The sequence below is a fragment of the Falco punctatus genome, assembly GCF_963210335.1.
Source record: "Falco punctatus genome assembly, chromosome: 1".
In the NCBI taxonomy this organism is placed as follows: Eukaryota; Metazoa; Chordata; class Aves; order Falconiformes; family Falconidae; genus Falco; species Falco punctatus.
The window spans coordinates 76,181,057-76,208,968 of NC_137580.1; the positions used below are offsets into that span (position 1 = coordinate 76,181,057).

The 27,912-nt window shown below is 58.5% G+C and overlaps 1 protein-coding gene across 1 annotated transcript; it reads left to right on the forward strand.

The window, feature by feature from the left end:
- On the forward strand, positions 1-26,869 carry LOC308067387 (uncharacterized protein; the record flags this gene model as incomplete). The annotated part of the gene is made up of 31 exons (XM_080396167.1): positions 1-76; positions 13,733-13,852; positions 14,222-14,341; positions 14,423-14,650; positions 14,880-14,993; positions 15,095-15,214; positions 15,512-15,637; positions 15,738-15,944; positions 16,080-16,248; positions 16,381-17,024; positions 17,377-17,502; positions 17,682-17,897; positions 18,119-18,427; positions 18,675-19,772; positions 20,199-20,414; positions 20,633-20,871; positions 20,954-21,083; positions 21,412-21,590; positions 21,707-21,893; positions 22,270-22,488; positions 22,716-22,899; positions 23,181-23,382; positions 23,454-23,618; positions 23,907-24,107; positions 24,196-24,739; positions 24,886-25,014; positions 25,159-25,266; positions 25,354-25,590; positions 25,713-26,136; positions 26,361-26,493; positions 26,803-26,869. The coding sequence occupies 31 exons, from the start codon at positions 1-3 to the stop codon at positions 26,860-26,862; spliced, it is 7,230 nt and encodes a 2,409-aa protein (XP_080252293.1). The 3' UTR covers positions 26,863-26,869.
- Positions 26,870-27,912: the final 1,043 nt, after the last annotated feature.

A 27,912-nucleotide genomic window follows, 5' to 3' on the forward strand; every position in this document is an offset into this window, starting at 1 on the left:
ATGTACCCCGTGATTCAAATGCAAAAGCGTCGCTGTCAGAATGTCACCCAAGAGGTCACCAAGCTTGGCAATCAAGGTAGGACCCCAGAAGCTGCACAGCCCTCCCTTGGCTTCTTCCAGGATGTCCCAGGCTCCATGATGGGGCACAGCTCTTTCTGCTGCCCTTCCAATTTCCCCAGCCTCAGCCTTTGCTTCCCTGGTGGAGGTTTCGGAGGCACAGCCAGCTACAACATTCTCACCATGGGTTGCTACTGAGCTGGCCTGGGAGCATCACAGGGAGAGGGGAAAAGATGGTTTTCATAAGCTTCCGTGTCTCACAGGGCTCTGTGGTGGTGTTTATCATCGTCCTGTCCACAGACAATGGAGTCTGGGCTGAAGCATCTGACCCAAAGCCGGTGCAGACATTGGCGTCAGAGCAAGGTGTAAATTCAGGGGCAGACCAAAGTCAGGTTTCAGCTCCAAAAACTGGAGCAACAACTGGAGGCTCCCTCGTGGTTTGCCTTTCCTATGCCAGATGAGTTTGCTCTTGCTTTTACCAGAGGTTGTGACCCAGTTTCAGGTCCAACAGTGACCGATGATCATCCAAAAGAAGCCCCTGAGCTTTCCTGAGCTCTTTTACTGGGTCACCTGAGATATCTTGATCTGTGGGCCCCAGCATGAGGTAAAGCATCCTCCTTTCTGTGGTGAGCTAGAGACTGCAAGAGAAAGGCATGGGCTGGCGTCCGGCAGGAACATGCTAGATAGCCCAGTGCCAAACAAAGTGGCAGCCAGCTACTGTGTGGCCATGTGACTACTGGCGAATATTTTTTAACATGTAAGTAAACCATGTTCTAATGTTACTCTCCCTTTCATCTTGTGAAAAAGGATTTTCAGGTTCTTTCCGGGGTTTTTTTCCGTTGTTAATGCCTTTTAGTCTCAGCCTGGACTCAGTTTGGATGGAAAAGCGAGCAGGTGCTCACATTGAGCAGTCGTAGCCAACAAAGATGTGTGCTCTGTGGATATCGTTGCAAAGTCCCCTGTGCTGGTGGCAGGTGCTCTTTGGGCTGCAGAGGGCTAATGTCTTATTAGTTCAATCTTAACTCCAGGCTTCAAACAAACATGGTAAGCAAACGCCTTCCAGAAGGTGCCTCCAGCAAGCAGCACTGTGGCCTCCCTGTCATCCCTCGGGGACTGTGTGGTTTCCCTTTCCCTGGCTGTCTGGACTCCCTTGGGAGGTGGCTGCAGATCCACCTCAGGCACAGGCAGCTGTGTCTTAAGCAAGTGCCTGTGTGCAGCCCTTTCCTCGGGGTCCCTGTCGGCGCTGAGTTTCGTCTAACCCAGACTTCCCCTCTAGGCAGGCCCGGAGGACGGCAGCAGAAACCCTTATTTCCCTTTTTGTAAATGCAAGAGGAACAGGGGAGTCCCAGCCCTGCAGAAGTGGTGGAAAGGCTGGCAAAGCATCCATGGAGTTAAAATGCCTGTTTCATATCCAGTTGGAGATGCAATGTAAACACTCTGAAAATTCTCTGGCAGCAGGCCTCTCCCCGACCTCACGCAATTATTGGGAAACCAGCTGCAGATGGTTGTCTCATCTCCTCCTCTTTTCTGCTCCTGGCCTGCTATGTTTCTATTCTCTCTCCCTCTCTCTCTCTCCCCTGTAGCGGCGTTCAAAAGCAAAGTGAAACAAGGGCTGAACACAGCAGCAGAAAGCTTTGCTGTCTCCACAGAAGTGCAGGAAACTGAGCGTGGCCAGGCAGTAGGCTCCAACAGCCAGAAATGGAGCATCAAGGAATTTCAGACTAAACCACCTTAACTCTGCCCAGTGCTGAGCTGATAGAACAGTCCCTCTGCTTTGCTCAATGTCAGGACTGCGCTGTTGAAACAGGGGAGCCTGTGGAAGGGGATCTGAGGAAGGATCTTGAAGCTTCCCTGTGGTGAGTGGCACATATTACAGGACCCGGTGGGCACTTTCCCTGCCTGGCTTGGAGCATCCCCTGCCCCCATTGCACGGGGAGCTGTGGGGTCTGCGCTGGCTGCCAGTGGAGGTGGCGTGCTGTGAGTGCTGCCAGCTTCAGGGCTGAAGTCCCGGGTTTATTCTGAGAAAGGCTGCTGCACAGGGTGATGAGCTCTGTACACGTGCCTGTGCAGCCCTGGAGCACAAAGTCAACACGGCCCTCTGCCAGACCTTGATCTGCAGCTGGAAAGAGGAGCCACCAGGTTCCTGTGTCCCTTCCCAGGTGGCTAGGGGAGTCAGACTCCCCTCTCTGAAGAAGCCTTCCCCCGGCATCCTGCTGGGACATGGCCAGACCTTGGCAGGTGCTTGATCACTTCTCAGGTACCCTTGGGACAGAGTGCTTGTGCCCTGCCAGGCTGGCATGGCTCAGCCGCGACTATGTAACACCAGCCATCCCCAAGAGGGGCTAAATCCCGGTGTCTGCGCTGAGACTGTGCATTTTTTGCCCCTTCCTCTGGCGGTAGTCAGGGCACTTGAGGAAACATCTGGCAGCTGGTTTCGTGGTAGTCCTGCAAGGCCAAAAGCTGCCAGAGTCTCACTCCTGCTGTTTTACCTTTTGCTGCCAGGCTGGGGCTGTTTAAATAAGCTGCGGTTATTTACCATGCCCTCTGGTCCTCGTGCTGTGCTGTGCTCTGCCCTGGAGGCTGCCCGGGCTTAGGGCTCTCACTGAGGCTGGGAGGTGCTGGCAGGCTCAGACAGACTGTGCTCCTGAGTGTGTAACCCCAGGGTTATCTCTGAAAACCCAAACAGCATGGCAGGTTCTATGCATGTGCAGCTACAGGGGGAGGAGGTTTCACAGCCCTTGAGCTTGGCCTAGCTACCTTTCATCTGCTATAGCCTTTATCATCTCCCCAGAGGGTCTGGGACAGCCTTAATTGGAGATGGGGGTTGTGATGGTGGATGCTAGGTTAAATATGTCTGTTTTCTTCATGCATAAGGCAATCTGCATCCTGGCATACGTTAGATATGTGGATGGCTCACACATGCTGAGGATTCTGGGCTGCCCTGTCTTTACCCTGGTATCTCCACACCACACAGTCTTCTCAAGACATCGTCTCCCCCCAGCCCTGTGGGATGCAATACCAATCACACCCAGCATCTCCTGCATGGCAGCATTCCCAAGCACCCTCCCCATCTCCCTCCCAGCCCACTCAGCACTGTCTGCTCATGTCAATGTCATCTCCCTCTTGGTACTTCCCCAAAAGCCACAAGGCCACAGGGAACATGTTTGGCTGGATCAGCACAGCTCCATTCCTAGGAAGCAAGAGCCCAATAGTCATGGTTCCAAGGCTCACACATCTTTATTTCCCAGAAAAAAAATAGCCGGTCATGTATTTGTGCTAGATGCTGCAACCGGTGGCTGCCCAGAGCTCTAGTTTGCAGTAGACACGCTGCTACAGCCAGCCCCAGGGCTTTCCACAGGGATCGGCAGCATCCATGCACTGCAGGAAAGAGGTGTGCTGAAGGTCACAAGCCTACTGTTCCATGCAAAGCTCTTCCTTGGCACTGGCAAGAGATATCCCTAGGGTGCTCAGGGCAGGAGAAAAGCAAGTGGTCTCATGGAGAGCAGAGCCAGCAGCCCACATTGCCTTGTTGCTCTGTGTCTCTGGCTAATGGTACTGCAGGGACGAAGGGAGGTTCTGCCAGGAGGTCTCCTGCCTCTACCAGGCTGGATTTTCCTGGAACAGGGACGTATTTGAGACCTTTATGTTTGGGTCTAATGTTGGCCTATGGCTTGCTCTTGACCTGTAGGTTTCTAAGGTTTAAGAAAGGGACCCAGAGACTGAATGGCCAGTACCAAACAACTCTGCTCGTAGGAAATGGGATTAAACCAGAGTGAGCTGGAGGAATGAAAGAAGGTGCTACCCTAAAAGAAGAAAATTAGTGCGGCACTTTATGTCCTGTGAATTAGTGGCACAGTCCCTCCAAGGGCCAAAATGCTCAGCATTGATCTGAAGGGAAAATGCCCGCTTCCCAAGAGGCGGCTGTGCTCTGGAGGGTGGATGTCAGCACTTCCCTGTGCATTTGGGCACCTCCTGGGAGACTGCCAGTCTCTAAGAAAAGCCTTGCACACCTTAAAAATCAGGGCCTCAGTACCTTCTGGGCATCCAGCTTGAACAGACAGGCCAAATTACAGGAGATTTAAAAATCTTCCCTCAGGTTTTCCAGGGAGAGCTGGTGGGGCACCTTACCAGCAGCCACCTGAGACGATGAAGTTAGTAGTAGCGAGCGCGTAGGCAAATCTTGTGCATTTATTCATTCGAATTTGATTAAAATTCTGGCAGTAAAATGAAAGAGAGACTGCATCTTGGAAATGAAAACCCTGCCCTGAGATGGGAGACTAGCCTCCAAAGCAGTCTTGGCAGCCCATTTGAATACTTCTTATATGAAAATTGAAGCAATGTCAGAGCCGTGGCTACAGGGCTCCTCTGCTTCTTTCCCAGTCTCATCCCAGTGGGTTTGCCATGGTAGCGTTGTCCCAGATGCTGAGCTCTGGAGATGATGTGCTAACTGCAGGGCCTGCTGGAGGTTTAGGATTGTTTTAAATAACGTGGGCTGCTTGGTTAACTGAACCAGACTCTCTCTGCCAACACACTTGCTATGTATGGCAAACACGCTCCAATTTTGGCTTCAAGCACACTTTCCATGTCATCGATGCAAAAAATTAAGTGGGCACAACATGTCATGAAGGTAAGGAGATACTCCACCCCCCCTGACTCCACAGAACACACAAAAAATCTCTCATTTATTTAACATTACAGGAAAGAAACCATTTAATCTACCAGCCACAAAGGTAATACTAATTTATCTTGGTTGCTGTGAGCGCTAGAAACTTGATACAGCAAGCTGTTCTGTGAGAAGGCAATTGTTTCTATTTTTGTGGGGACTGGTATTTGTGGGATTAAGCAAGATGCTCTGGACACAGCCCCAGCTCCCCAGCTGCTTGCTTTTGAGCACTACAGCAACAGCAGCATTTTGCATGGGGCTAAAAGCTCAGGCAGCGTAAAGCAGTGTGTGGTGCAGTTTGATCTGGCAGAGAGCAAAGCTGCCGTGAGTCATGAAATGAAGCCAAAATAGTCATCCTGCATGAGACTTTTGCAATCAGTAGGATTTAGGCAGTATTATTTCAGGGAGGAAAACCAACCCTGCCTACATTTCCTGCTCCCATCAAATCTCCCTGGAGTGCTCCTCCCCTTTGCTTGAGCATCGGGATTTCTTTGCTTGCTGCAGACTAGAGGCAAACGGACACTGAACAGGAAAGGCTAAATACAGCATATACCAAGCCCATCGCAAAATGTAGGCCATACAATAGCAAACAGCTGTAGTTGCCTGGGCTGATGCCCTTCTTGCTCCAACCACTCACCTTCCTGATATCTGCTAGGCAAGAGGAATAGCTGCTGGTGATTGACTTTGGCAGCAGGGCTGCATGGTGATGCCAGACAGCAAGGGTCTGACCCCATCCTACTTTTCATCTCTTAATCCTGTGGTCTGGAGACCTGGCAGGAGAGGGAAAGGTGACAACAGTTCCCAAACAAAACATGTGCTTGGGAAGTGACCAGATTGTACCAAGTCCAGCCAGTACGACCCCAGCTGTTGGGTCTCCTCGGCTAATATCCATCCTCAAGGCGATCTGCAGACAGCCTGATGTTAGCATGCCATTCCTGTGACCCCACACCGAAAGGTGTCTTCTACACCCTTGGGGTATGGGAAGCAGACAGCCAGGCACATTTCCCATGCAGCTAATATTATTTCCAGCACTACCAATCAAGAAGGAAGACATGAATGGGCTGTAATGAAGAAAACCACAAATGCATCTATTTTAAAGTAGTTGGGGTCTCCAGCACTTGCCATTCTCTCCCCTGAAGTGCACCATGCCATCTGCTCCAGTAGGTGTAAGTGCTGATGCTGAAAAGCAGCACCCTGCAAGGCAATGGGAGTGTTTTCATGGTCAGCACTAACCAGGTCTTTTCACCTCTCTCTGTGTGAGCCAGGTTGAGGTAACTCAGTTGTCCAACACAACATGCTCTTGGATGACTCTGAAGAGCTTTTGCAGGACAAGGATTAGCCTGGAAATACATGGCAACTCACTGCCAGTGGTAGAGGTAGAGATGGAAGGAGTACTCCTGTAAATGAAATGCTACACCTGGGATTTGCACTGGGTTTGTGCTCAAACCCAAGCTGAAGGTGCAAGGTGAGAAGCTCCCTTTCTGGCTGAAGTGAGGTTGGCCACACCTTGTCCCAGCAGAGCACAGAACAGGAAGATGTGCAGGTATGCCAGCAGTGGGGATAACCTGTTTTGCTGGCACCTGGCTGCTAGTTGCGGCTCTCCAGATGCTAAGGGATGGATTAACCCCTACCACATCTGAGGGAGACTTTAGGAATGGCTAGGAAAGGAGCAAAATGGAAACGCCACTTGCAGCAGCGTACCACAGTGTGCCCACATATCAGATGCTCTGCACCGCTATGATCTCCCCAGTGCCGGAGGAGAGCACCAAGGATTTGTAAAGGCCTGGGATAGTTTCTACACCAGGAACGGGGTAGGGTTATTCAGCCTTGAGAGGATGGATGAGGCGCAGCTGTGAGCAGGGAAGGAGGAACTGTCTTTCACCAGGTGAAGCTCTTGGGTGTTCTGTACAAGGGAGCAAGCTCAGCTGGTTTCTTCCCACAGTGCAGGGCTGAGAGGAGGAAGTCCCTGTTGTGGGATATTGGGGTTTGCAGGAGTTCAAAAAGGGATACCTTGAAGAAAAAGCCATCAAGGGCTATTAGATGGAGACACCTTGTCTGGCTCAAGAAATGTTGATCACTGGAACCTGGGTGAGGTTTTGGGGAGAACTGCATATTTTCCTAGCTCTCTCCTTAAGCATCATTTCTTTTTCTTTGTGGCTTTTTTTCCCCCTTAATCTTCAAAGCTCCTTGGGGAACAAGAAAGGGAGGTGATATGTGAAGCACAGGCTGTCCCAGGGTTATAATGCTTTATTGCTCACTGGCAAGTAAGATCTGTTGTGATAGCCTGAGAGGAGGGCAGGCTGGGCTGTTTTATAGCCTCCTTTGTCTTCCTGCAGCTCTCAGTACTGCTTGGAGTCATTAAAGAAGTGGCCCTGGAAGTGCTGGCAGAGGATGAGGTTTGCTGTTGCTCCCTGCGTAAGTGCCTTCACAGTGTGCTTCACGTGGTGGTGGGCTGCACTGCTGCCCCAGGTCTGGACCAAAGTAGGTGAAGTTCTACAGCAAACACTGAGAGCAGGCATCAGTGACTCCAGGGCAACGACGTCCTGGTCCGGGGCACTAACCGTGCTTCTGGCAGTGAGGATGGAGCGTACCCAGATCACAACATGCACCGTGATGTTCATGGAGGGAACATGCATAGGCAGGCTGGACGAGAAGCCATGATGTGTATGAGCTGGTCCCTGCTCAGGCTGCAGCTAGCGGCAGTAGCCAAGTACCTAGTAGCCTTTGGCATACAGAGAAGGAGGAAAAATTTGCAGACTATTGGAAATCAGAAAGCCAAATTCCCTTCTAAAAAAAGAAATTGAGTCAAAGCTAGGTGGGAAGGAACCGTTCTAGGGGCGTGTTAAAGCCAGGCTTTACTTTTTCCAGTTTTCCAAGTAATGATGAATCAGATCTTTTCTTGAGAATCTAGAGAAGAGCTGATAAAGACAGTTATTTTACTTGGTATGCTTTATTAAGTGGCTAAAACCAGTGATATCATGCTAATGGGTATCTGCAATGCTGGGTTTGCTGCTTCTGGAAGACAAGGACCCTTTCTCGTTGTTTGGGTTTTTACTGTTAGTTAATGAGCTCAGCCAAAGGACACAATGAGAGTGTGTCTTTGGCAGGGGTATTCACTTTGTGCGTTGAGTGCAGAACCAGAGATGGGGTATGGGCAAGGAGGAACTTGGAGCTATTAAGGAGAGAACAGAATAGAAAGGAAGACCTCTGGCACTGTTTTTTGCAAAGAGCTTTACTTCTGTTTGGGGAAGAGCAAGGTGTGGCTATTCTGGGGCAAGTAGCCTCCAAGTTTCCTGGTCCTGATTAGACCTGCTAGGTCATGGCCGTGAAGGGTTGGAACATGTCGGGGTGAGGTGGCAGCTTGATTGAAAGCAGGACTGGCTGGAGGGGTGAGCAAGAAGTGTGTGTGACAATGTGACTGCTGTGAAAAGTGGCAGTGCTGTGCCAGAAAGCATGGTGGGGCATAGACGTGAGGCCAGAGGAGACAATGAAGGGTCAGCTGCTGCTCATGAGAGCTGACAAGACATCCATAATGACAAATTCAGCCCACAGTCATAAGCGGCAGTGAACACTGCCACTTATCCAGCCATGGCATTGCTTAATCCTTGCAGGGAATCCCACTCATCCACGCAAGGGACGCTCAGCTGCTCGTGGGTGTGCTGCCCACCTTCCCAGGCTCTTGGCCATAACCTGCAGCAAGGGGGGACAGAAGCACTTTGCTCCTTTAAATATCGTGTCCAGGATTAAACTGACCTCGTGGACCTGCCTGGCAGGGGGCAGCTCAGTGGAGCAGGGTATCAAAGGATTCGAAACAATCCTTCAACAGCCATATAGAGGCATATGAATCTATGTGGACAGATGCATATATATGTGTATGTATATATGCACACACAAATGGGTGTTTCACCAGGTGGGAGGCCCTAATGTCCTACTAGCACAGCTACCCCCCAGAGAGACCTCACGCCTGTGACCCTGGGGAGATGCCTCTGGCCTCTTGGTGTGGACTGACAGTGATTTTGCTTCTAGCTCACAAGGTGGAAGGATCAGAGCCAGGTCAGAGCTACCATGGCTAGGAGACACCCCCCTCCCCCTTCCCAGCCCCCATCACCCACGGCCTCCTAGCAGACTGGGTCACCTTGTCCCAGCTCCCCAGCCAGGGATGCGGGATGCACGACGGGGATGCTGCGAGGCTGGGCGGGGGCTGTGGCATCTGCGAGCGGAGGTCCCGAGCTCCTTCTCCGTTCTCCCCAGGTCTCACGGATAACTGGCAGAGCCTGGGAAGAGCAAGAGGAGGAGGCAGGGCCCTCCTGCAGCCTTCTGCTGCTCCCCAGTGGCGGCGGGGACAGGCAGCACCGGCGGGTCCCGGGGGTGACGCTCTGACGGGACACGCTGCGGGGGCTGTGGCATCTGTAAGCGGGGGTCCTGATTTCCCTCTCCATCTTCCCCAGCTCTCACCGGGCTGGGAAAGAGCAGAATGGCAAGGATGTGAGGGAGATGCAACCATGCCTACAGTGTGTTTTGTTTGTTTTTTTGTGTTTTGGTTTTTTTTAATAACCAAACTTTTTAGACCCTTTTGGGCACTGACCCGTACCTTCTGGGTTTATTTTCCAGAACCAGTGAAAGAAGTCAAAACTGGCTTATTTTCCTGATCCTGATAATTCACTTGCTGCTTGAAAAGATCGTCCTCTCCTGCTCCGTTCTGAAACAAATGGCGTGAGGGCAAATGCATCAAGTTTCTAACACCTTCCAGGGTGATGAGAGCGGTATAACTCTTGTTGTTACTACTGAGAGCAAGAAATTGTTCCCTTAGTGCATTCATAAAATCAGTCTGCAGATGGCGTGAATATCATTCCTTTCAAAATTAACCCTTTTAATTAATGGAAAAGTACTATGATAAAGGATGCTGACTTAAGTTTCTTGACAGGCTGCATTACAGCAGGTGCTACTGTTTCCTAGTTCTCCTCGGCGGTGCCTTAGGTTTGTAAATTTATTTTTCCAGAGCTGCTTGGCCTTTGGGAAGGTGGAAGCATTTGCCCACAGGTCTCAGCGCTGGTGGTCCTCCTGCTTGTGCTGAGGCTCTTGGAAGCTGGAGGTACCGTTTGTGGTACCACCACTTCACTGCTCATTAAAATACCCACCAAGGCAGCTGCTGCTGCTGGCTTTGGGGCTGGTGCAGGGCATGTGTGCTGGCCACGAGGGTATAGGTTCGAGGGATGTTTAAGGAACAGAAAGACAATGCTGCCAAGAAAGCAAGATCAAAAAATGTCAAATGAAGGATGAAGTCTCCACTCACTTCCCATCCCTCTGGCAGAGCATCTGCCACCCACTTTGCAAGGCTGTCACAGGCCAGAGTTACTGGGATTACTTGGTACGTCAGGGAGTCTTCCAGCACTGGGGCACCACTCTGCAAGTCTCACTGGGACTTTGTGGTCAGTGTGGCTGATGCTTTGGGCTGCGGTGAGCCAGACCCTAAAGCAGGAGTTGTAGTTCTTGGGCACAAAGCCGGTTTGTTCAGGATTGAAAAGGGATTTTTGTTATCTGGAGAAAGCTTCAGTTTTTGAAACTGAAATGAAAAATACCTTTATTAAAATACCTTGGAATGCTCTGAAAATTTATTTTTAGTAACTTAAGCATTGAATAAGATGTTTTCCTAGGAAAAAATGAGTGTTTCATGAAATCCAGTTTTTCTGCTGAGATAAGTTTTAGACAACAGATTGCAGGCAATTTAATTCTGAGCACAGACACAAATCACAGAATCAAGTAGAACTGTTCTTTCTTTATGGGAACAAGGTTGCTGTAGCTTAATAACTGATGTGAGGCAGAGTGTCCCACTTAGTTTTTTTTTTTTTTTTTACAAGTATGATATCCCCTATCTTTAGGAAGAGAGTGCTTAAAAGTTACTGGAACGGAATGGGAATAGTTTAAAACTTCTTACACCAATAATGAGAAGAGAATCTGATCAGTCATAGAGAAAGGATACATGTAACTTTGTGAACAATATAAAATAGATCACACTACTCAATGTGAAACTGCCTTTGAATATTCGAAAAAGAAATGTTTGCTGTACTAGGAATACTTAAAGGTGAAAATGTTATTTTGCACTTACTGGGTCATATTGCTGGACTTCTGTATAGCATTTTGCATGCTGCTGCTCAAGTGAGCACAGATAATTTTTTTTTCCCCTCCTCATCACTTTGGTGGGAGCATTCTGCTGTCTTCAAGCCCCCCTTGGCTTTTAGAGACAAAGAAGGGAGAACCCAGATGTCAGTGAGGAGACTTCCCAACTGATGGAATTGTAAAGGAAAAACCTGAGAATATCCAACAAATCTCTCCAGAAGTTGGGGCAAAAAGCCTCTGTACCTCAAAGAGCGAAAACCACTGTATGTGCATATGAATGTAATCGTGTACAGTGGGCCACTGTCTGTGTATACATATACCTGTATGTTCTTATATATATATATATATACACTTCTATTTCAAATACTTTGACTTAAATCATGCTTTCAAAAAAACCTCCTGCAATTTAAGAGGCTGGCCACAGAGTGTCCTCTCCATCGCTGCTGCCCCAGCTTCCCCAAGCTAATGCTCAGATGCACCAGGGATTTCTACTGCACCCACTAACTCCTGGACCCTTTCCCACAGTCTCTCCGCTGTCACCTGGCTTTCCCAGCCAGCTGCTTTGAGGAGTTACTGCTTAGGTGGTGTGGTGACACTATGGGGGAGCCTGGTATCAGGGGAAGGCAAAGGCTATGCTGGAATTCAACTGAACACAAGCACATGTGGGCAAGGAAAGCCTGCTAGTCTCTCAGTGGTGCACGTTGCAGTCCCCAGCCCAGGGAACTATTTAGGGGTTTGCACATCCACCTGGGCAGGCTGTCATGACCCCTTCCCAATGTGAGGAAAGGGTATAGAAAGCAGGAAAAGGACTATACATGCTGGGCGCTCCAGGGAGGCAGAAGGGTCCCTGCTGTGTCCTGCCCAAAGTACTCTCCTCCTCTTTCCCATCACAGAAGTGTTGCACTTGGGGGGAGTCTCTTTATCCCCTTCCCTGGGTTGGCTCTCGCGGTGGTATCGGCTCAGTGCTGGGGCACTGCCTGTGCATCATCATCCCTGGGACCTGCACGCTTGTGTTCCCTGGGGAGCGCCCAGGGAAACCAGTTGCCCAGGGCTGCTGGGATGCTGCCACACAGGACAGCTGGGTGAATCTGCCCCCTGGGCTGCAGCACTGGTAGGGGCGTATATGAGGGCTGTGCTTCGATGCTGTCAGTGCAGGGGGGCACCTAGTGCTCACAGGGCACCCGCAGCCTGGGACAAATGGTCTCTCTGGCTGTCATGGGCCTGGGACATCTCCCTTGTGCCAGTGCTCGGGGCCACCTGACCCAGAGCTGTGCAACACCCTGGTCTTTCCCTCTGCCAGACTGTGCCTCTGCCCTGAGCTCCCAACTGACTTGGCTGTGCCGGGGCCCTTCCTGTGCCGGCCCCGTGGCTGGTACGTGGCCTCCTGCACAGCGTGGCGGAGGTCATCCCGGAGTGTTCCATTCCTGAGCAAGTGCCCCTTGCATGTGCCTGAACACCTCCTAGGCAGGCAGCGGTGCCAGCAGGCGCATACCCGCGGCGGTAGCTGCCCGGGTTCAGCTGGCACGCAGGGAGCTGGCGTGGGCAGGCTGGAGAGGGCGAGTGCACAGCACCCGCGGGTGCTGGGGGTGCTTGAGGCACGGACGGCTCTGGGGGGCGGACAGACTCATGCCACCATGTGCAGCCAGGCGGCCAGCCAGGCGCCGCGGAGGGGCAGCTTCCCCCCCGGTGCGGAGCGAGGGGACCTGCCAGCCCCCGGGGCCATCTCCTCGCCTTGGGAGGTGGCCGGTGGGAGAGGGCTCCTTTCCCAGGAGGCGGCAGCTGCCTTATCCCCTTGCTGGGCTGTTTTCCTCCCTCAGCCGCTGCTTCTGTTCTTGTTGTGCTCCAGCGGCTTCCTCGCAGCCCTCAAGGTCGAGGGCCGGCGGCGGGCGGCCGGGCGCAGCCCCGGGGCCGTGTTTTCGGGAGCTGTCCCCGCGTTCAAGGCTGCCGCCGCCTTCCCACGGCCGAGCAGGTGCGGCGGGCCCGGTTCACACGGCCGGGCTCCCACAACACCCCCGCCCGATAAAGCGGCCCGACGGGGCGGGACGGGGCAGCCCGCGGGGGGCCGGGGACCCTCCGCGCCCCCTCCCCGGCTCTTGGGGGGCGGCGGGGCCCCGAGCGTGCCCGGCCAGGGGCCGCACCTGCCCCGCCCGCGGCCGCCGGCCCCCGGCCCCCGCCTGGAGCTCCCCCCCGGGCAGCCCGGCGCAGCCCCCGCGGCGGCGGGGCGGGCCGGGGTCTCCGCCGGCGGCGGGCGGTGCCCGCGGTGCCCAATGGCTGCCCGCGACCAGGCATAAAGGCGGCGGCGGCGGCAGCGCGCTCCCCTCCGCCGGCCGGGCCCCCGGAGCCGCCCCTCCGCCGCCGCCATGGGCCGCCCCCCGCCGCCGCTCCGCCTGCTGCTCGCGCTCCTCAGCATCCTCCTGCCGCCGCCGCCGCCGCTGCTGCTGGCCGGGATCGCCGCCGGCGCCGGGACCCGCCGCGCCCGTGAGCAGGGACCGGGAGGGAGGGGGGGCATCGGACTCAGTCCCATCCCGAGGGGCTGCGGTGGGCTCCCGCCGCCTCAGGGATGCTCGCAGCCCCCCGCGATGGGCTGCTGGGGGGTCCCTGCCCCCTGTGGCATCCTGCCCGCCCTGAGAGCTTGGGGGTTCCTTGCGCCCCGAGGAGCCCCGTCCCGCTGTTTAGGGGGCTTGGGGGGTCCCTGCCATCCCTGGGGGAAAGCGAGAGGCTGCAGTTCTTCCCGCAGCCCCGCAGGGGGTCCTGGGGTGCCCCTGGCTGGGATCAGACCCCCGTCCGCGGGGCTGTGCCGGGACCCCCGCGCAGGGAGCTTATGGGGGGGGGGGTATCGCAGCGGGTCTCGGTGCGGCCGCCCGGGCTGACGGCGGCCCCGGCTCCCTCCCGCAGCGCCCGCCGGCCCAACGTGCTCAGCCTCACGCCAGGCCACCTGCGGTGACCGCTGCATCCCCGTTCCCTGGCTCTGCGACGGCGAGCGGCAGTGTCCTGACGGGACAGATGAGCAGTGTGGTGAGCGGGGGAAGCTGGCACCCCTCCCCTCTCGTGGGGGGGCTGCGGGGGGCTGCGCTATGCAGGCATTGAGGGACCCTGGTGCTCCTGGGGGTGGGGGGGGCAGGCCAGTGGCACCTCACTCCTTGCTGGCTCTGCCAGTGGCTCCAGTGTGGCACCTTGCAGGGACCTGTGTGCCCCAGAGCTCCTGGGGGATGTCTGTGGCGTGGGGACGCCTCTTGTATCCCACGCCAGAAAGCCCTGTTGGGGGCTGCTGTGGGCCAGCCCCGTGGCAGAGCCCCTTGGGAGTTGCTGGTACCTGCCCCATGCCAGGATGAAGGGGACCCCTGTGATTGTGCTGGTCCCTGTGATGGGGTGCTGTCCCTGCAGATGTTGCCTGTGGTGGAGACCCCCATGTTTGGCAGTGTGACGACGGCCGGTGTGTTTCTAGCAGCTGGCGTTGCGACGGTGCGGCTGACTGCCTGGATGGCTCTGATGAGCAGGACTGTGGTATGTAGCCTCTGCTGGGGACGCCGAGTGTGGGTGGCTGGAGGCACAGGGCACGGTGCAAGTGCTGCTGTGTTCCCTCAGTGTGCGGAGCAAAGAAGGTGCAATGTCCCGGCACCCACCACTGCATCCCACACTGGGAGCTGTGCGATCGGCACCAGGACTGTGAGGATGGCTGGGATGAGGAGGGGTGTCCCCAGCAGCCCTGTCTGCCTGGGCAGTGGCAGTGCAGGAACAGGGTGTGCATCATGACTGAGTGGAAGTGCAACGGGGTTGATGACTGTGGCGATTCATCGGATGAAGACGTCTGCGGTAAGCAAGCCTGCTGGATGCTCTTCAGTGGGGCAAGACCTGCCTAGGCCGTGTGTGAGGCAGGGGGTACTTTTCCTTCCTGGGCCTCAGCTCCCCTTGGGATGGTGGCAAGCATCCCAGGAACCTGTTTGTGCTTTGAGGGGCCTCCCCATAAGTCTGGGACCCATGGCTTCCCCTGTGCCCACCTGGTATCGGTCTGCCCTCCTGACATGAGCTGTGTGTGCCATAGCCCCCTGCCCACCTGGCATGGTGCGGTGTGACGAGGGGAAGTGTATCCTGGAGTCCTTGATGTGCAATGATGAGGATGACTGCCTGGACGGCACCGATGAGCCCAGCACATGTGGTGAGTTGCGTGGAGCTGCTGGCCACTGCCCACGTGGCTGGGGCCAGGGGCAGCCACAGGACTGTCCTGTGTCTTGTCACCCCTCCGCTGTGTCCCTGCAGGTCGGAGCTGCTTTGTACGCAATGGGGGCTGCATGGAGACGTGTGCTGACACGCACTGGGGAGTGCAGTGTTCCTGCGGGGCTGGCTGGGAGCTGCAGGCGGACGGGCAGAGCTGTGCTGGTAAGGAGGGGACAGGCTGCACACGCTTTGGGCACACACTGAGAGTGGGGTCCTGCCAGAGCCGGTGCTTATGCAGGAACACCTGCCTCATCCCTGCTGCTACCCATGTGTCATGCCTGGGCCCGCAAAGGTTGTGTCTGGGTGACATCCCAGCGGCAGCTGGTGCATTACGGGGCTGGGGCCCAGGTGCTGGTATCTAGGGAACTTTGCCCGTGGTCCCTGGGGAGCAGCATGAGTGCTGTCTGGGAGTAGCTAGCCAGCCACGCGGCAGGCTCTTGGCTGTGCCTGTCCCCACAGATGTGGACGAGTGCTCCCTGGAGTACAGCCCCTGCAGCCAGCTGTGCCACAACACCCCAGGCGCTTTCAGCTGTGCCTGCCTCCAGGGCTACACCCTGTGGCATGGCACCACCTGCGAAGTGGCAGGTAGGGTTTGCTGGGGAGCCCCGGCTGTCTGAGGGGCTGGGCAGTGTCCCCAGCTAACCACATCCCTGCTAACCGGGTGACATCTCCCTTGCCCTGGCAGACAACGCGACGCAGGTCCTGGTGGCTGTGGGGCAGGACCTAGCCCTTCTGGATGTGCGGACCCAAGCCTACCGGCCCCTGCTCTCCACCGAGACCGAACCCCGTGCCCTGGTGTACGACCTGCTCCGAGAAACCTACTACTGGCTGACAGAGGAGGGCGAGCTCCGTGCTCGCCACCCGGGAAAGGGCACACAGCCCCTATATGCAGGTGAGGAGGAGCGAGGGTGCTGAGAGCTGGTCTGCCACCTCAGCCCTGCCTTTTCCCTAGAGGAAAAGTCAGCCTGGGTTTTGCCTCCCAGCCTAGAGCAGCACCGGTGTGCCTTAAACTGCTCTGTCTCTGCAGATGCTGGGGAGGTGAACAGCATCTCTGTGGACTGGTTCACTGGGCAGCTGTACTGGGCCAGCAGCCACCCTGCAGCCATCTGTGCGGCACTGGGCGATGGTCGGGGCTATGTGACAGTGCTGGGGAAGGATGTGGCACCAGAGCAGCTGACAGTGCACCCAGCTGCAAGGTGAGGAGCGAGTAAGCTAGGGTTGGCTCTGCACTCCTCAGCGAGCGATGCCGGTGCTGTGTTGTGCCTGCTGTGGGGCTGTGGCAGCACTGGTGTTATGCCATGAAGTGGGTGCTTAGTGCCTGCCCCCAGGTCACTGTACTGGGTCAACCGCGGGCCGAGGGGCCAAACAGTCATTGCTGCAGCCGGCATGGACGGGTCAAACCGGCGGGAGCTCACAGTGGTGTCCATGGAGGAGCCTGTGGGGCTGAACCTGGACCATGTGGCTGGCAGGCTGTACTGGATCAGCGAGTACAAGGAGGTAGGAATGTGGGGCAGCAGGGCTCTGACCACCCAGGTGCTGGCAGGCGATGGGGTGGGAGTGGGGAGGGTGGTCCTTGTTCCCCTGCGGCTATGGCCAAGGCATGGGTGCAAGCAGGGAGCCATGCCCAGGTCTGGCCCATGTCCCTGGGCTGGGAGGGGGGAAGAAGCCTCTGTGAGCCCCTGTGGCTGTGGACAGGGCCTGGGTGTGGGGGTGCCACATGGTCACTGTGCCTTGCCTTGTCCCCAGTCCATCGAGACGCTGCGGATAGATGGCAGCGGGCGCCACTCCTTTCCTGGTGTTCTGCGCAGCCACACGGAGCCGCTGAGCCTGGCTGTGTTCGAGAGCCGGTTCTTCTGGACCGATGGCACAGAGCTGGTGTCATCCACCTGGATCTCTCCACAGGAGCACGCAGTGTTGCTCCGTGCCCCTGTCTCAGCTTTTTCTGTGTTACACGCACTGCAGCAGCCTCCCCGTGAGTACCCTGCTGGGCGTCCACACCAGTGCAGGGCTGGCAGCACCCCTGCCACTTCGCTGGGTGCTAGGGAAAGCTGTGCTGGGTCCTGGAGATCGCTAGGACCTGCGCGATGGCTCTCCTGGTTCTGTGGCGAGGAGCTGTGCCAGAGGGGACATATGAACCCCTAGGAAAGCTGCTGAGTCCCATGGCTTTGGGTAGAGCTCAGCCCTCCTACCTGATGTGACAGTACTACCCTGCCTGGGGCCTGTATGTAGCCCCAGGACAGCCTGTGGCTTTGGGGGATCGGGAGGGCGGGCGGGGGCAGGGGGAGTCATGGCTGCCTGAGCTTCTAATGTTCCCTTTCTCCCAGGGGACACTGCTGCGTGTGCTCCAGGCCTGTGCAGTCACCTTTGCCTCCTGTCCCCTGTGCACCCTCGGGGCTACAAGTGTGCATGTCCAGAGGGGCTCTTCCTCCTGCCCTCGGGGAAGTGCACAGGTGAGCAGTGTCTGCAAGGTGGGCTTGGCTGTCTGGGGTGGGATGCATCCCTGTGGGAGTCAGAGGGATGGGATGATGTTCCCAGCACACACCAGTGCTGTTACGTTTCTTTGTTCATGCTGGCAACCCCATCCACTGCCCCTGGGGCCATGCTCACACACTGCCCTTGTACCCTGCAGAGCTGTCCATCGTGTATGCATCAGGGGAGGCCATCTTCCTGGTGCAGGTGGGCCCTGGAGCACACAGCAGACGGGTGCAGGAGTGGAAGGAGCCACTCCACCTGCAAGATGTGGACTGGCAGAGGTCAGTGCTCTACGGGACAGATGACTATGGGACGCTGCTGCGTGTTGTGGGGCACCCTGGCAGGAGAGAGGCCATTGCGACTAGGCTGCCAGGTGAGACCCTATGGAGTGGCAGAGGGCACGCTGCCCTTCCTGGTACTCCCTGAGACCTGAGAGTCTCCTGGGTGCAGAGCACAGCAGTCCCATGGCGCCCACACTGAGGCCGTGCCAAAGCACTGGGCAGCTGTGCATGTTTCAGGGGCAGGGGGGACCCAGGTGGAGGAGAAGGGTCATGGGACAGCCCCGTAACTGCTCCCTCACCTACTCTTGCCCAGTCTGCTCTGCCCGTGTGGACATCCGCTCAGGGGACCTGTACTGGCTTGCATGTAACCGGAGGGACATCGGGGTGATCCGGGCATCTGACATGTCCCCGCGCATCCTGCACCGTGCTCGCAGCAGCATCCAGCACCTCTTCTTGGACTGGCGGCGGGGCACGCTGTACTGGCTAGCCCGTGGGCAGCCCCTGCAGCAGCTGAGCCTGTCCGGAGGTGCTCCGTGGGATGTCTGGAACGAAACGTGGCCTGGAGACCTGCCTGCGGCCATGGATAGCAGAGCCTTCACCCTGCTCTGGAGCTCAGCCCTGGGTGAGCCCTGGCAGTATCTAAAGCAGAGAGCGGAGGCAGTCACCACAGGCAGGAGTGACAGCCATGTCCTACATGCAGCAGGTCCCTGCCTGGGCAGTGGGGTGCTTGTGGGACGGCCTCTGTCCCATGGCCAAGCCCCTGGCCTCAGCCATGAGGTCCCTGCCATAGCTGTGGGCTTTGGGGGCGTGGGGTGAGCCACAAGGGGTTCCTGCAGGCCCCAGGGTCCTACCATACTTCTGCCCCACAGGCCTGCGGGCGCTCAGTCTGACCAAGCGGCAAGCAGTCACCCTGGCACCCAGCTGGTCCCACGGCCTCGTGGCTGCCTTCGAGCCATACCTGGTGTCGGCAAACGGGACAGCTCTGCTGCTGTGGGACCGGAGGACGCTGGCCCTCTTGCTGTCCGTTCCGGCAGCAGGCGTGCAGGGAGTGGTGGCTTTCGTGGGCTCAGAGCTGCAGGCTGGTAAGAGTGGCCCTGGCGCTGTGCCTGGTGCTGGTGGTGTACCTGATGGGGCTGGGTGGCTGTACTGCTCTGAGCTGGGGCTGGGTGCCCGGCTGCTGGTGGCCATGCCGGGTGCTGTTGGAGGTGCCCAGGCTGTGGGGAGGGCACAGCCCCAAATCCAGGCTCATGTTCCCATGCCTGTGCCTCTGCCAGTGCCACCAAGCAAGGGGTCTGCCCTGCCACTCCCTCCACCTGTGACCATCCCTACAAAGACAACCACAAGCACCACTGCTGCTCAGCCCGCAACCTCCACCAGGAGACCTACACCAAGCAAGACCAGCACTGCGCTCACCACTACTCCTCCACCAACCAGCAAGGCTACCACAACACCAACAACCGCCAGCCAGCCCACACCAACCAAGACCACCCCTGCACCAACCACTGCCCGGACCACACCGACCAAGACCACCCCTGCACCAACCACTGCCCGGACCACACCAACCAAGACCACCCCTGCACCAACCACTGCCCGGACCACACCAACCAAGACCACCCCTGCACCAACCACTGCCCGGACCACACCGACCAAGACCACCACTGTGCGGCCAGCCACCACCAGTACCACCGCCACCACTCGGTCCTTGCCAGCCAAGACCTCTGCCCCAAGAGCAGCTGCTACCACCCAGTACCCAACCAGTCCTGCACGGGTAGTACCACCTACCCCACCCCTCCTGTCCAGCTCTGCGCACCCCCTGACCCCAGTTCTCCATCTGTCCTGTCCCCGCACACACGTGCCCTGCCATGATGGCACCGAGTGTGTGGCCCAAGAGTATGTGTGTGATGGGGAGAAGGACTGTGCAGATGGTTCTGATGAGGAAAGGTGTGCTCAGCTCTGTGACACCCCAGGTAGGAGCTGTTCTTCAGTCCCCTGCACAGCTGGGTTGCCCTGTGCCAGGGCTTATGGCTGCTTTCTGGTGGGGTTGGTGGGATCGGGATCTGGGAAGGTCTAAGTGTGTCCTGGGCTCTGATGCTTGTGATGTGGCATGCTTCTGATGTGGCATACTGGTTTCTTCTGAGCTTGGCACTGGGCTGGAGGCCCTGTCAGCAGGGGACAGGGCTGGCCCTGCTGCTTGCGGTGACCTAGATGTGGCTGAGCTGAGACTGCCTCGGTCACCTTGCTCGGGAGCTAGGCTGTCAGAGGTGCACTGACTAGGGGGGGATCAAGCCCTGCCGCTGCAGTGTGGAGCCAGTCTAGGTTGCTGGGGGGCTAGCAGAGGGTCGGGGCACCCTGGCTGCCTGCTGCAGACTTAGCCAGCCCCCTTGTCTCCCCAGGAGCCTTCCACTGTGCCAGCGGAGCCACCTGCATTGAGGCCAAGGAGCGCTGCGATGGGACGCCACAGTGCCCTGACGCCTCAGATGAGACAGGCTGCTGGAGCCCCACACCGGAGTGCGTCCTGCGCTGTGACACCGCCACCCGCTGCATCCCCGAGAGCTGGCTGTGCGATGGCCATGCCGACTGCCTGGACTACACCGATGAGCAGGGCTGTGGTGAGAGTCTGGGGCTGGATGGGATGGGGGCTTCTGGGGGTGGTCTGCCCCCACAGCCGGGTGCACCAGGTTTCCCGTGGGTCCAGGAGCAGGCGCTGCCTGGGGCAACCTGCCAAGCAGCCAGAGGAGCCGTGCCCTGCTCAGTGCCATGTCTGTGCTGGTGGGATGGGGACGGGGACAGGGATGGTGCCCCTGCTCAGCCCTGTCCCTGCTCACAGTGCCGAAGGAGTGTGGCCCGGCTGAGTTCTCCTGCCGGAGTGGGCAGTGCGTGGCCCTGGCCCTGCGCTGTGATGGAGACCGTGACTGCCGGGACGGCTCGGATGAGGAAGGCTGCACCGTGCCCCGGCCGCTGCTCTGTCGCACCGGTGAGGTGGCATGTCCCCACAGCAAGGAGTGTGTGCCAGAGGCCTGGCGCTGTGACGGTACTGCTGACTGCGGGGACGGCACAGATGAGCAGGTGAGTGGGGTGGTGGGGACACAGCATGTCCCCGCTCGCTCCCAGGAGGGCTGGTGGCCCTGTTCACCCTCTGTTCTTGCAGGGCTGTCCCTGGGAGGAAGAGCCGTGTGGGGACCAGCAGTGGGGATGCTCCCATGGCCGTGGGTGCATCCCTGATGTCTGGCGCTGTGATGGGGAACGTGACTGCACGGATGGCAGCGACGAGGCTGGCTGTGAGCAAGACCCTGCTTTTATCCCCTCTGTGTCTCACCCGGGGGTGGCTGGTGGGTGCCCAGCATGGAGGGAGGGGGTATGTGTCTGTGCCGAGGTGAAAGGCCTCTTCTCAGCATCTGTGGTGGCTCCAGGCCCTAGATAGCTGTGATGCCCGTAGGGCTGGTGGCCTTGGGATTAGGATAGCCTGAAGCCAGACTGCAGGCACAGCTCTGGACGTGACTGCAGTGAGCTCTGAGGCACCCTGTGGGAGCCACTGATTCTGCCCCAGCTGAGCAAAGGGAGCTGATGGACAAGGCTCAGGGCAGCCTTCCCCGCATGTCCCTGCAGGCCAGCCTGCTCCCTGCCAGAGCCACGAGTACCCGTGTGGGCTGGGGGCCTGCCTGAATGCATCCCTGGTGTGCGACAGACGGCAGGACTGCGTGGATGGCTCAGATGAGGGGGGGAACTGCTCTGTGCCCTGCCAGCGGTCCTGCGCGCACCTCTGCTACCCCTCGCCCCAGGGCCCTGTGAGTGTCAGCAGCCCTGGGCCAGGGGCTTGCCCCGTCATGCTGCCCTGGTCCAGCTGCAGGAGGATGCCTCATGTGTCCCCAGGGGGGTACCCTGACAGTCCCTTTCCCCACAGCGGTGTTGGTGTGACCCAGGCTATCGCCTGGCCGAGGACGGTCTGTCCTGTGTGGACATAGACGAGTGTGTGGAGCGGGGTGATGGAGCCTGCAGCCAAACGTGCCTCAATGCGCCGGGGTCCTACAGCTGTGCCTGTCTCCCTGGCTACCTGCTGGAGCCCGATGGCCATGTCTGCAAACTCACCGGTAAGCCCCGCTTAAGCCCAGCGCTTCAGCAGTGCCGAGTGTCCCTGGCGCTCTAGGGTACGCCAGGAGCCGGTGGGTACCTGTCCCCCTGTGCATGCTCCCCATGGGAAGCCTTGTAGTCCTGCAGATGGCCCTGTCCCCTCTGCTACGTGGCCCCCAAGGCCCCACTCAGCTGTGAGCTGCTGCTTGCCAGCCCGTGGCCAGTCAGCAAATCTACCTGCACTAGCTGGGGAACGTGCTGGGGAACGTGCTGTGCAGTAGGGCCAAGTCCCAGCAGGCTCCGACGCCTGCGAGTGCCATGTTCCCTGCCTGCATGTGCTGGGGCTGCAGGGCCACCAGTGCTGAGCAGGGTCCGGGTGGCTTTGTGTTGCTCCAGGACCAGAGCCCATGTTGCTGGTGGCTGTGCAGTCAGAGCTGTTCTCCTACGGCTTGCGGAGTGGGCACTGGGAGATTCTGCTGGCCACTGACAAGGATCGCGTTGTCTTCTCACTCGACTATGACCTGGTGGAGAGGAAAGTCTTCTGGATGGACCTGGCCACAGAGAGCATCCGCTGGCAGGGCCTCGACTTGGGCAAGAAAGGCACAGTAGTGAAAGGTGGGCTGTGACAGCGGGAGGTTATCAGGGCCGGCATCTCCGTGGCTGTGCCATCTCCAGGCAGCAGTGGGGTGCCAGACTGTGTCCCCTTCCATGGAGAGGTGCTGGTGGGAGCAGGGCTGGGGGAAGCTGGAGCTCCTGGGATGGAGGGGACGTGGGCTGGGAGCATTGTGCCAGAAGGCCATGCAGCTGTAACCCATGGGTGCTGACTCTTGGGAGCATTGCAGGTGTGAGATCAGACTGTATAGCAGTGGACTGGCTTGGGAGAAACCTGTACTGGACAGATGGGGCAGCAGGGCAGGTGCTGGCCACTCACCTGGGGGCTGCCTGGCGAGGGATACCAGAGTACACTGTGGTGATGGATGGAGATCTGGACCAGCCCCACTCCCTTGTGCTTCAGCCTCTGGCAGGGTAAGGCTGGGACAGGAAGGCTTGGGGACTTCCTTGCCATCCCTGCCCCATTTTCTTCCACAGAGGCAGGTGATGGGGTGGGGAAGAGTTGGGATGGCCTCACCTGGGTGCTGTCGGGGGCTGTGCAACTGGGGAAGAAGGAGCCCAGGCACCTGTCCTGCCCTGGGGAGCTCTCAGTGTGTCCCGGATGGGATGGGAACTCCACACTGCTCCTCTGGGCTGCCCTGGTACTGGGATCGTGCTGTGGCAGGTCCAGGGGCCAGCACCTCTCTTCCCGCCAGGCTGCTGTACTGGTCAGAGGTGGGGAGCCACCCGCGGCTGATGAAGGCCAGTATGGATGGGAGTCAGCGGCACGTGCTGCTGGCCCAGGGGCTGGGCTGGCCCACAGCACTGGCCCTCGACCTTCCCACCTGGAGGATCTTCTGGCTGGATGAGAAGCTGGGTAGTGTCGGCTCTGCACACCTGGATGGCACCAGTGTGAAGGTGTGTGGTGGGGCTCTGGTCATGGGGCCCTGACGGGGGCTGGGGTTGGGCACTCATGGCTTCTCTGCCAGGTCCTGCACCTGAGCTGGGTCCGGAGCCCCTTTGCGGCGGTGGTGTGCGAGGAACAGCTCTACTGGTCGGAGAGGAAGGCATGGTCTGTGCAGCACGTGGACAAGGCCAGTGGCAAGAACAGGACCGTGCTGCTCAAGCGACACGGGCAGCCCCATGGCCTCCAGGTACCTACGGGGGGGATCCCTGCACCCTGCTGCTCCAGCTCTGCTGGGGCTCAGACCCTGCACAACCCTGCTGTCCTCTGAGTGCAGAGCACTGGGGACCTCTGTACGGCCCTTGGGCAGCGGTACCTGTGGTCAAGGGTCTCTGGTCCTCTTGGAGCATCTCTGTCTCACCGTCCTGCCCCAGCTGGGCTGTGCCTGGGCCTCGGGAGCACAGCGCGGTGTCAGTTGTGCTCAGCCCCGCTGCTGGGTGCTGACGGGGCTGTGAGGCTGAGGCTGCCCTTCCCGCAGGTGATGCACCCAGCCCTGCGCCCTATGGTCCCCAACCCCTGTGCGGCACGTGGCTGCTCCCACCTGTGCCTGCTGAGCGCCGGGCGTGCTGGGCAGTGCCGCTGCCCCACTGGGCTGACACTGGCCACCAATGAGACCACCTGCCTGCCCCTCCATGATTCGGCCTTTGCCCTCCTGGTGTCACCGGCAGCCGTGACACAGGTACTGTCCTCTGGAGCTGGCCCTGGGGGCTGCTGTCCTCCTGCTGTCAGAGTGGGGTCCCCCTCCTAGTGCTGCCTCCTTCCTCCAGGTCTACCTGAAGGACCTGCCCATGACGGCTGGATCCCAAGGCCTTCCCCCACACCAGGCCCTGCCCTTGGCCAAGGTGGGCCGCCTGTCAGCCATCGACTACTCAGTGAAAGACAAAAGCCTGTACTTTGCAGAGGTGGGGGGCGACTCCATCGGATTGCTGCGCCTGAAGGACTGGGGCCGGCTGTCCTGGAAGGTGGCGGTGGCTGTGGAAGGCACCGTTACGTCCCTGGCCCTGGACTGGCTTAGTGGGAACCTGTACTGGATTGGGGGGCAGCCGCCCAGCATCCATGTGGCAGCTCCCGGGGGACGATGGGCCCTGGAACTGCTCAGCAAGGGGCTGCAGGGTGCCGCCTGGCTGGCGCTGAGCCCTCGTGCCTCCAGCATGTGCTTTGTCACGGCGGCTGGCAGCCGCAGGCCGGGCGCTGCGGTGGAGTGCGCAGCCATGGACGGCACCAACCGCAGAGCCGTCTGGAGGAAAGCCTGGGCTCCCACTAGCCTTGCCTTCGGGGGTGTTGGCACCCGGCTGTACTGGGCGGACTGTGGTGAGTGTGGGCTGGGCCGGGGCATCGCTAGGGCCAGCAGTGGTGCAGGCACTCGGTCTGCAGGGCACAGCCTGGCACAGCCCTGAGGGGCAGCCTGGAGCCCTCTGGGCCCCCCCATCTGATGTCCCCACATCTGTGCCCTGCAGAGAGAGGCACCATCAGCAGCGTTGAGCTGAATGGATCCCACTATCGTGTGGTGCGGGAAGGGCTGCACGGCCTCTCGCTCTTTGCCATCGGAGAAGGCTTCCTGCTCTGGAGCACGACCTCAAACAATGGCGAGTCCATCTGCTGTGCTTTGTCCGGCTCCTCCTACTGCACCAGGACACAGGGGTCTCTGCCAGTCCCTGTGGGGTGCAGGCTGCCCCTCCCTGCGCCCTTGTAGGGGGATGTGCAGCAATGCTGACCCCATGTGTCTCCAGGTTCCAGCAAGATCTGGCACAGTCGGCTGGAGCGGGCTGAGAGCTGGTGGTTCCCCATGGAGCAGGAGTTGGTCGCCATGAGGATTTACAGCCAGTTCTCACAGGAAGGTGGGTCTGGGGCTGCCCCAGCCCGGGGCATCTAGGGGGCTGAGCCATGCCCTGCAACGACCGTGCTAACCTGTGCTGTTTTGGCAGGCACCAACGGCTGTGCAAAGAACAACGGGGGCTGTGCCCAGCTGTGCCTGCCCAACCCCACAGGGCGGCTGTGCCGCTGCTCCCCCGGCTACCACCTGGTGCGTGGGGTGGCGTGCACGCTGGCACTGCCCTGCCGAGCCCCGCTCCAGGCCTGCCCTGACCTCCAGGGCTGCATCTCTAGAGAGCAGGTCTGCGATGGGCGCCCCGACTGCCTTGATGGCTCTGATGAGGCTGACTGTGAGTGCCTGCCCACAGCCGGGGTGCACAGGGGGGCCTGGCTGGGCACAGGGGGGCCCTGCCCAGTGTCTCCCAGTTTGGGAAAGGGGGTCTCACCTGGGTCTCTGCCGATCTCCCTCCAGGTCCCTCCACAGAGATGGGAACACAGGTCCCCGTGGTGGCACCATCAGGAATGTCCCATGTGGAAGAACAAAAACCAGCCTTACCCACAGCTGCACCCAAGCCTCGGCAGCCCGCCCCCAGCCTGCCCACCGCCTCTGGCCCATGGGAGTATGGAAAGCCCTTCCTGGAACCCCCCAGCACTGAGGAGGTGCTGGGGGCCATGCCGTGCAGCAGCGAAACGTGTAACCTGCGTGGGGACTGCGCCATCGAGGCTGGGCGAGTGACCTGCCACTGTGCCCTGGGCTATCGTGGCGACTACTGCGAGGAGGCAGAGGTGCAGCCCGTGGCAGGACCTATCGCCCTGGGGGTGGCTGTGCTCCTGCTGCTCACTGCTGCTGCTGTGGGGGCCCTGGCCTACATGCGGAGGCGGGACAGGCGGAGGAGGTGAGCTCTGGGGCTCGACTGCGCCTGGTACAACTGGGGCTGGAGAGGGACAGGGTCTCCCTGCCCAGGGACAGCATGGTGTCCTGGGGCACTCCTGGGCTATGTGGAAACTTCCAGTCACCCCAGCAGGCTGTTACCAGGGGTTGTGGCAGGACTTGGGATCTGCCCCGTCTCTAGAAGATGGCCAGGCCATCATCAAGGTACTTTTTTTTTTATCTCCCCAGGACCTCAAGCACTGCCTCCACTCGGGTGCTGACCTTGTACCATCGCGAAAGTGACCCTGAGGAAGAGGATGAGGAGGAAGAGCTTCCCCCCAAGAGTGATACCTTTGTGAATGAAGCTTACGATGGGAAAGAGGTGAGCAGCATCTGGTGGAGGCCCTGGTAGGGACCCCACTGCCATGCTGGGGTGCCCCAAGGACACCCCCAGCACCCCCCACACACACACACCCGCCATGCAGATCCCTCCCCAGGCCCAGTGCTGGCATGGTGCCCACTCTTGAGGCAAGCTGGGGAAGAGGGACAAGACCTGGGGGTGCCTGGAGTCTAGCTGGTACAGGGGCTGTCCCCTCCGCCTGTGGCCGGAGGCCCTGTGCCAAGGTGCCCGGTGTGCCCAGGGAGGCTGGCTCTGACTCATCCCTGATGCACCTGTCTACAATCTCTGCAGGAGCTGCCAGCCCCGCTGAGGAAGGGATCACCATCTCACCCGAACACTGTATTTTCATAAAGGAACGTTGTGCAGCACCTCTAGTGCCATTGTAGTTTGTGTGTGGGCCGGGGAGGAGAGGTTGGTTTGCTCTTCCCAGATTTCTAAGCTCAAGGGAACTTGCAGTCCAGAGCAAAAAGCTTTGGGAGGTTTTTCGGGAAGTCTCCAACCCTGGCAAGCTCTCTGAGCCACCTGAATCTGATCTCCTGCTGCAGGGTGCATCCTGTACCATCCCTTAACCACACTCGGGGCATCTTGACGCACCCTCCCCCTGCAGCAAGGCTTGCTGACCAGGGTGCTTTGGGCTCACCTGGGGCAGAAGTCTGGCTGAATAGACTTGCAAGGAAGCTGGCTCAGCTCTTGCCCTGTTATGCAGGGTGCCAAGCAGGATTTTATAGTGCAGCTGTGACCTCCTGAGTGTCCCTTACAAACCAGTGAGACCAGTTTTACTGCCTCCCACCAAGCTGATGAGGAAAGGGGAAATACGTGCTATTTTTATTCCCCTGTGATCTCTGCCCCCCAAAAGTGGCTGTACTCAAGGAAAGAGAAACTTCTTCCAGAGCTGATTTTTGACCATGGGGGAAAAGTCCTTAAGGAAGGTGCTAAAAAGCTACCTGTCGCCTTCTACAGACCTTTCCTCCCTGCTTCAGGCAAAGCCCAGGGTTACCTGTGTCCACTGGCTCCCAGCCCAGCCCGCCTAGCAGAAATCCCATAACTGTCCCACAGCATAGACATGTTCCCCTTCATTTATTTTCCTGTTTGCACAGCCCTGAGTTGAGCAGAGACATGTGGGAGGTGCTCCCCTCCCCTATTCCCAGCCCTGAAGGCTACATGGTGCTAACCTGTACCTTGGTCACAAGGGAACACTGGAGCTGCCTTTGCCCAAGCTGCTGCATGGTGCAGGAGGATGAGCTTAAAAGCTGCACGGAAGATCTGGAGCCAGGGCTGGTCCACAACCCAGCACGGCTCTGGCACAGCTGTGGGACCTGGAGCACAGCAGTCTTTTGAGGATGTTACAGAGATTCAAGCCGGGTCCTCGGTCTTGCTTCCAGCCAGCTCCGAGGTACCCCA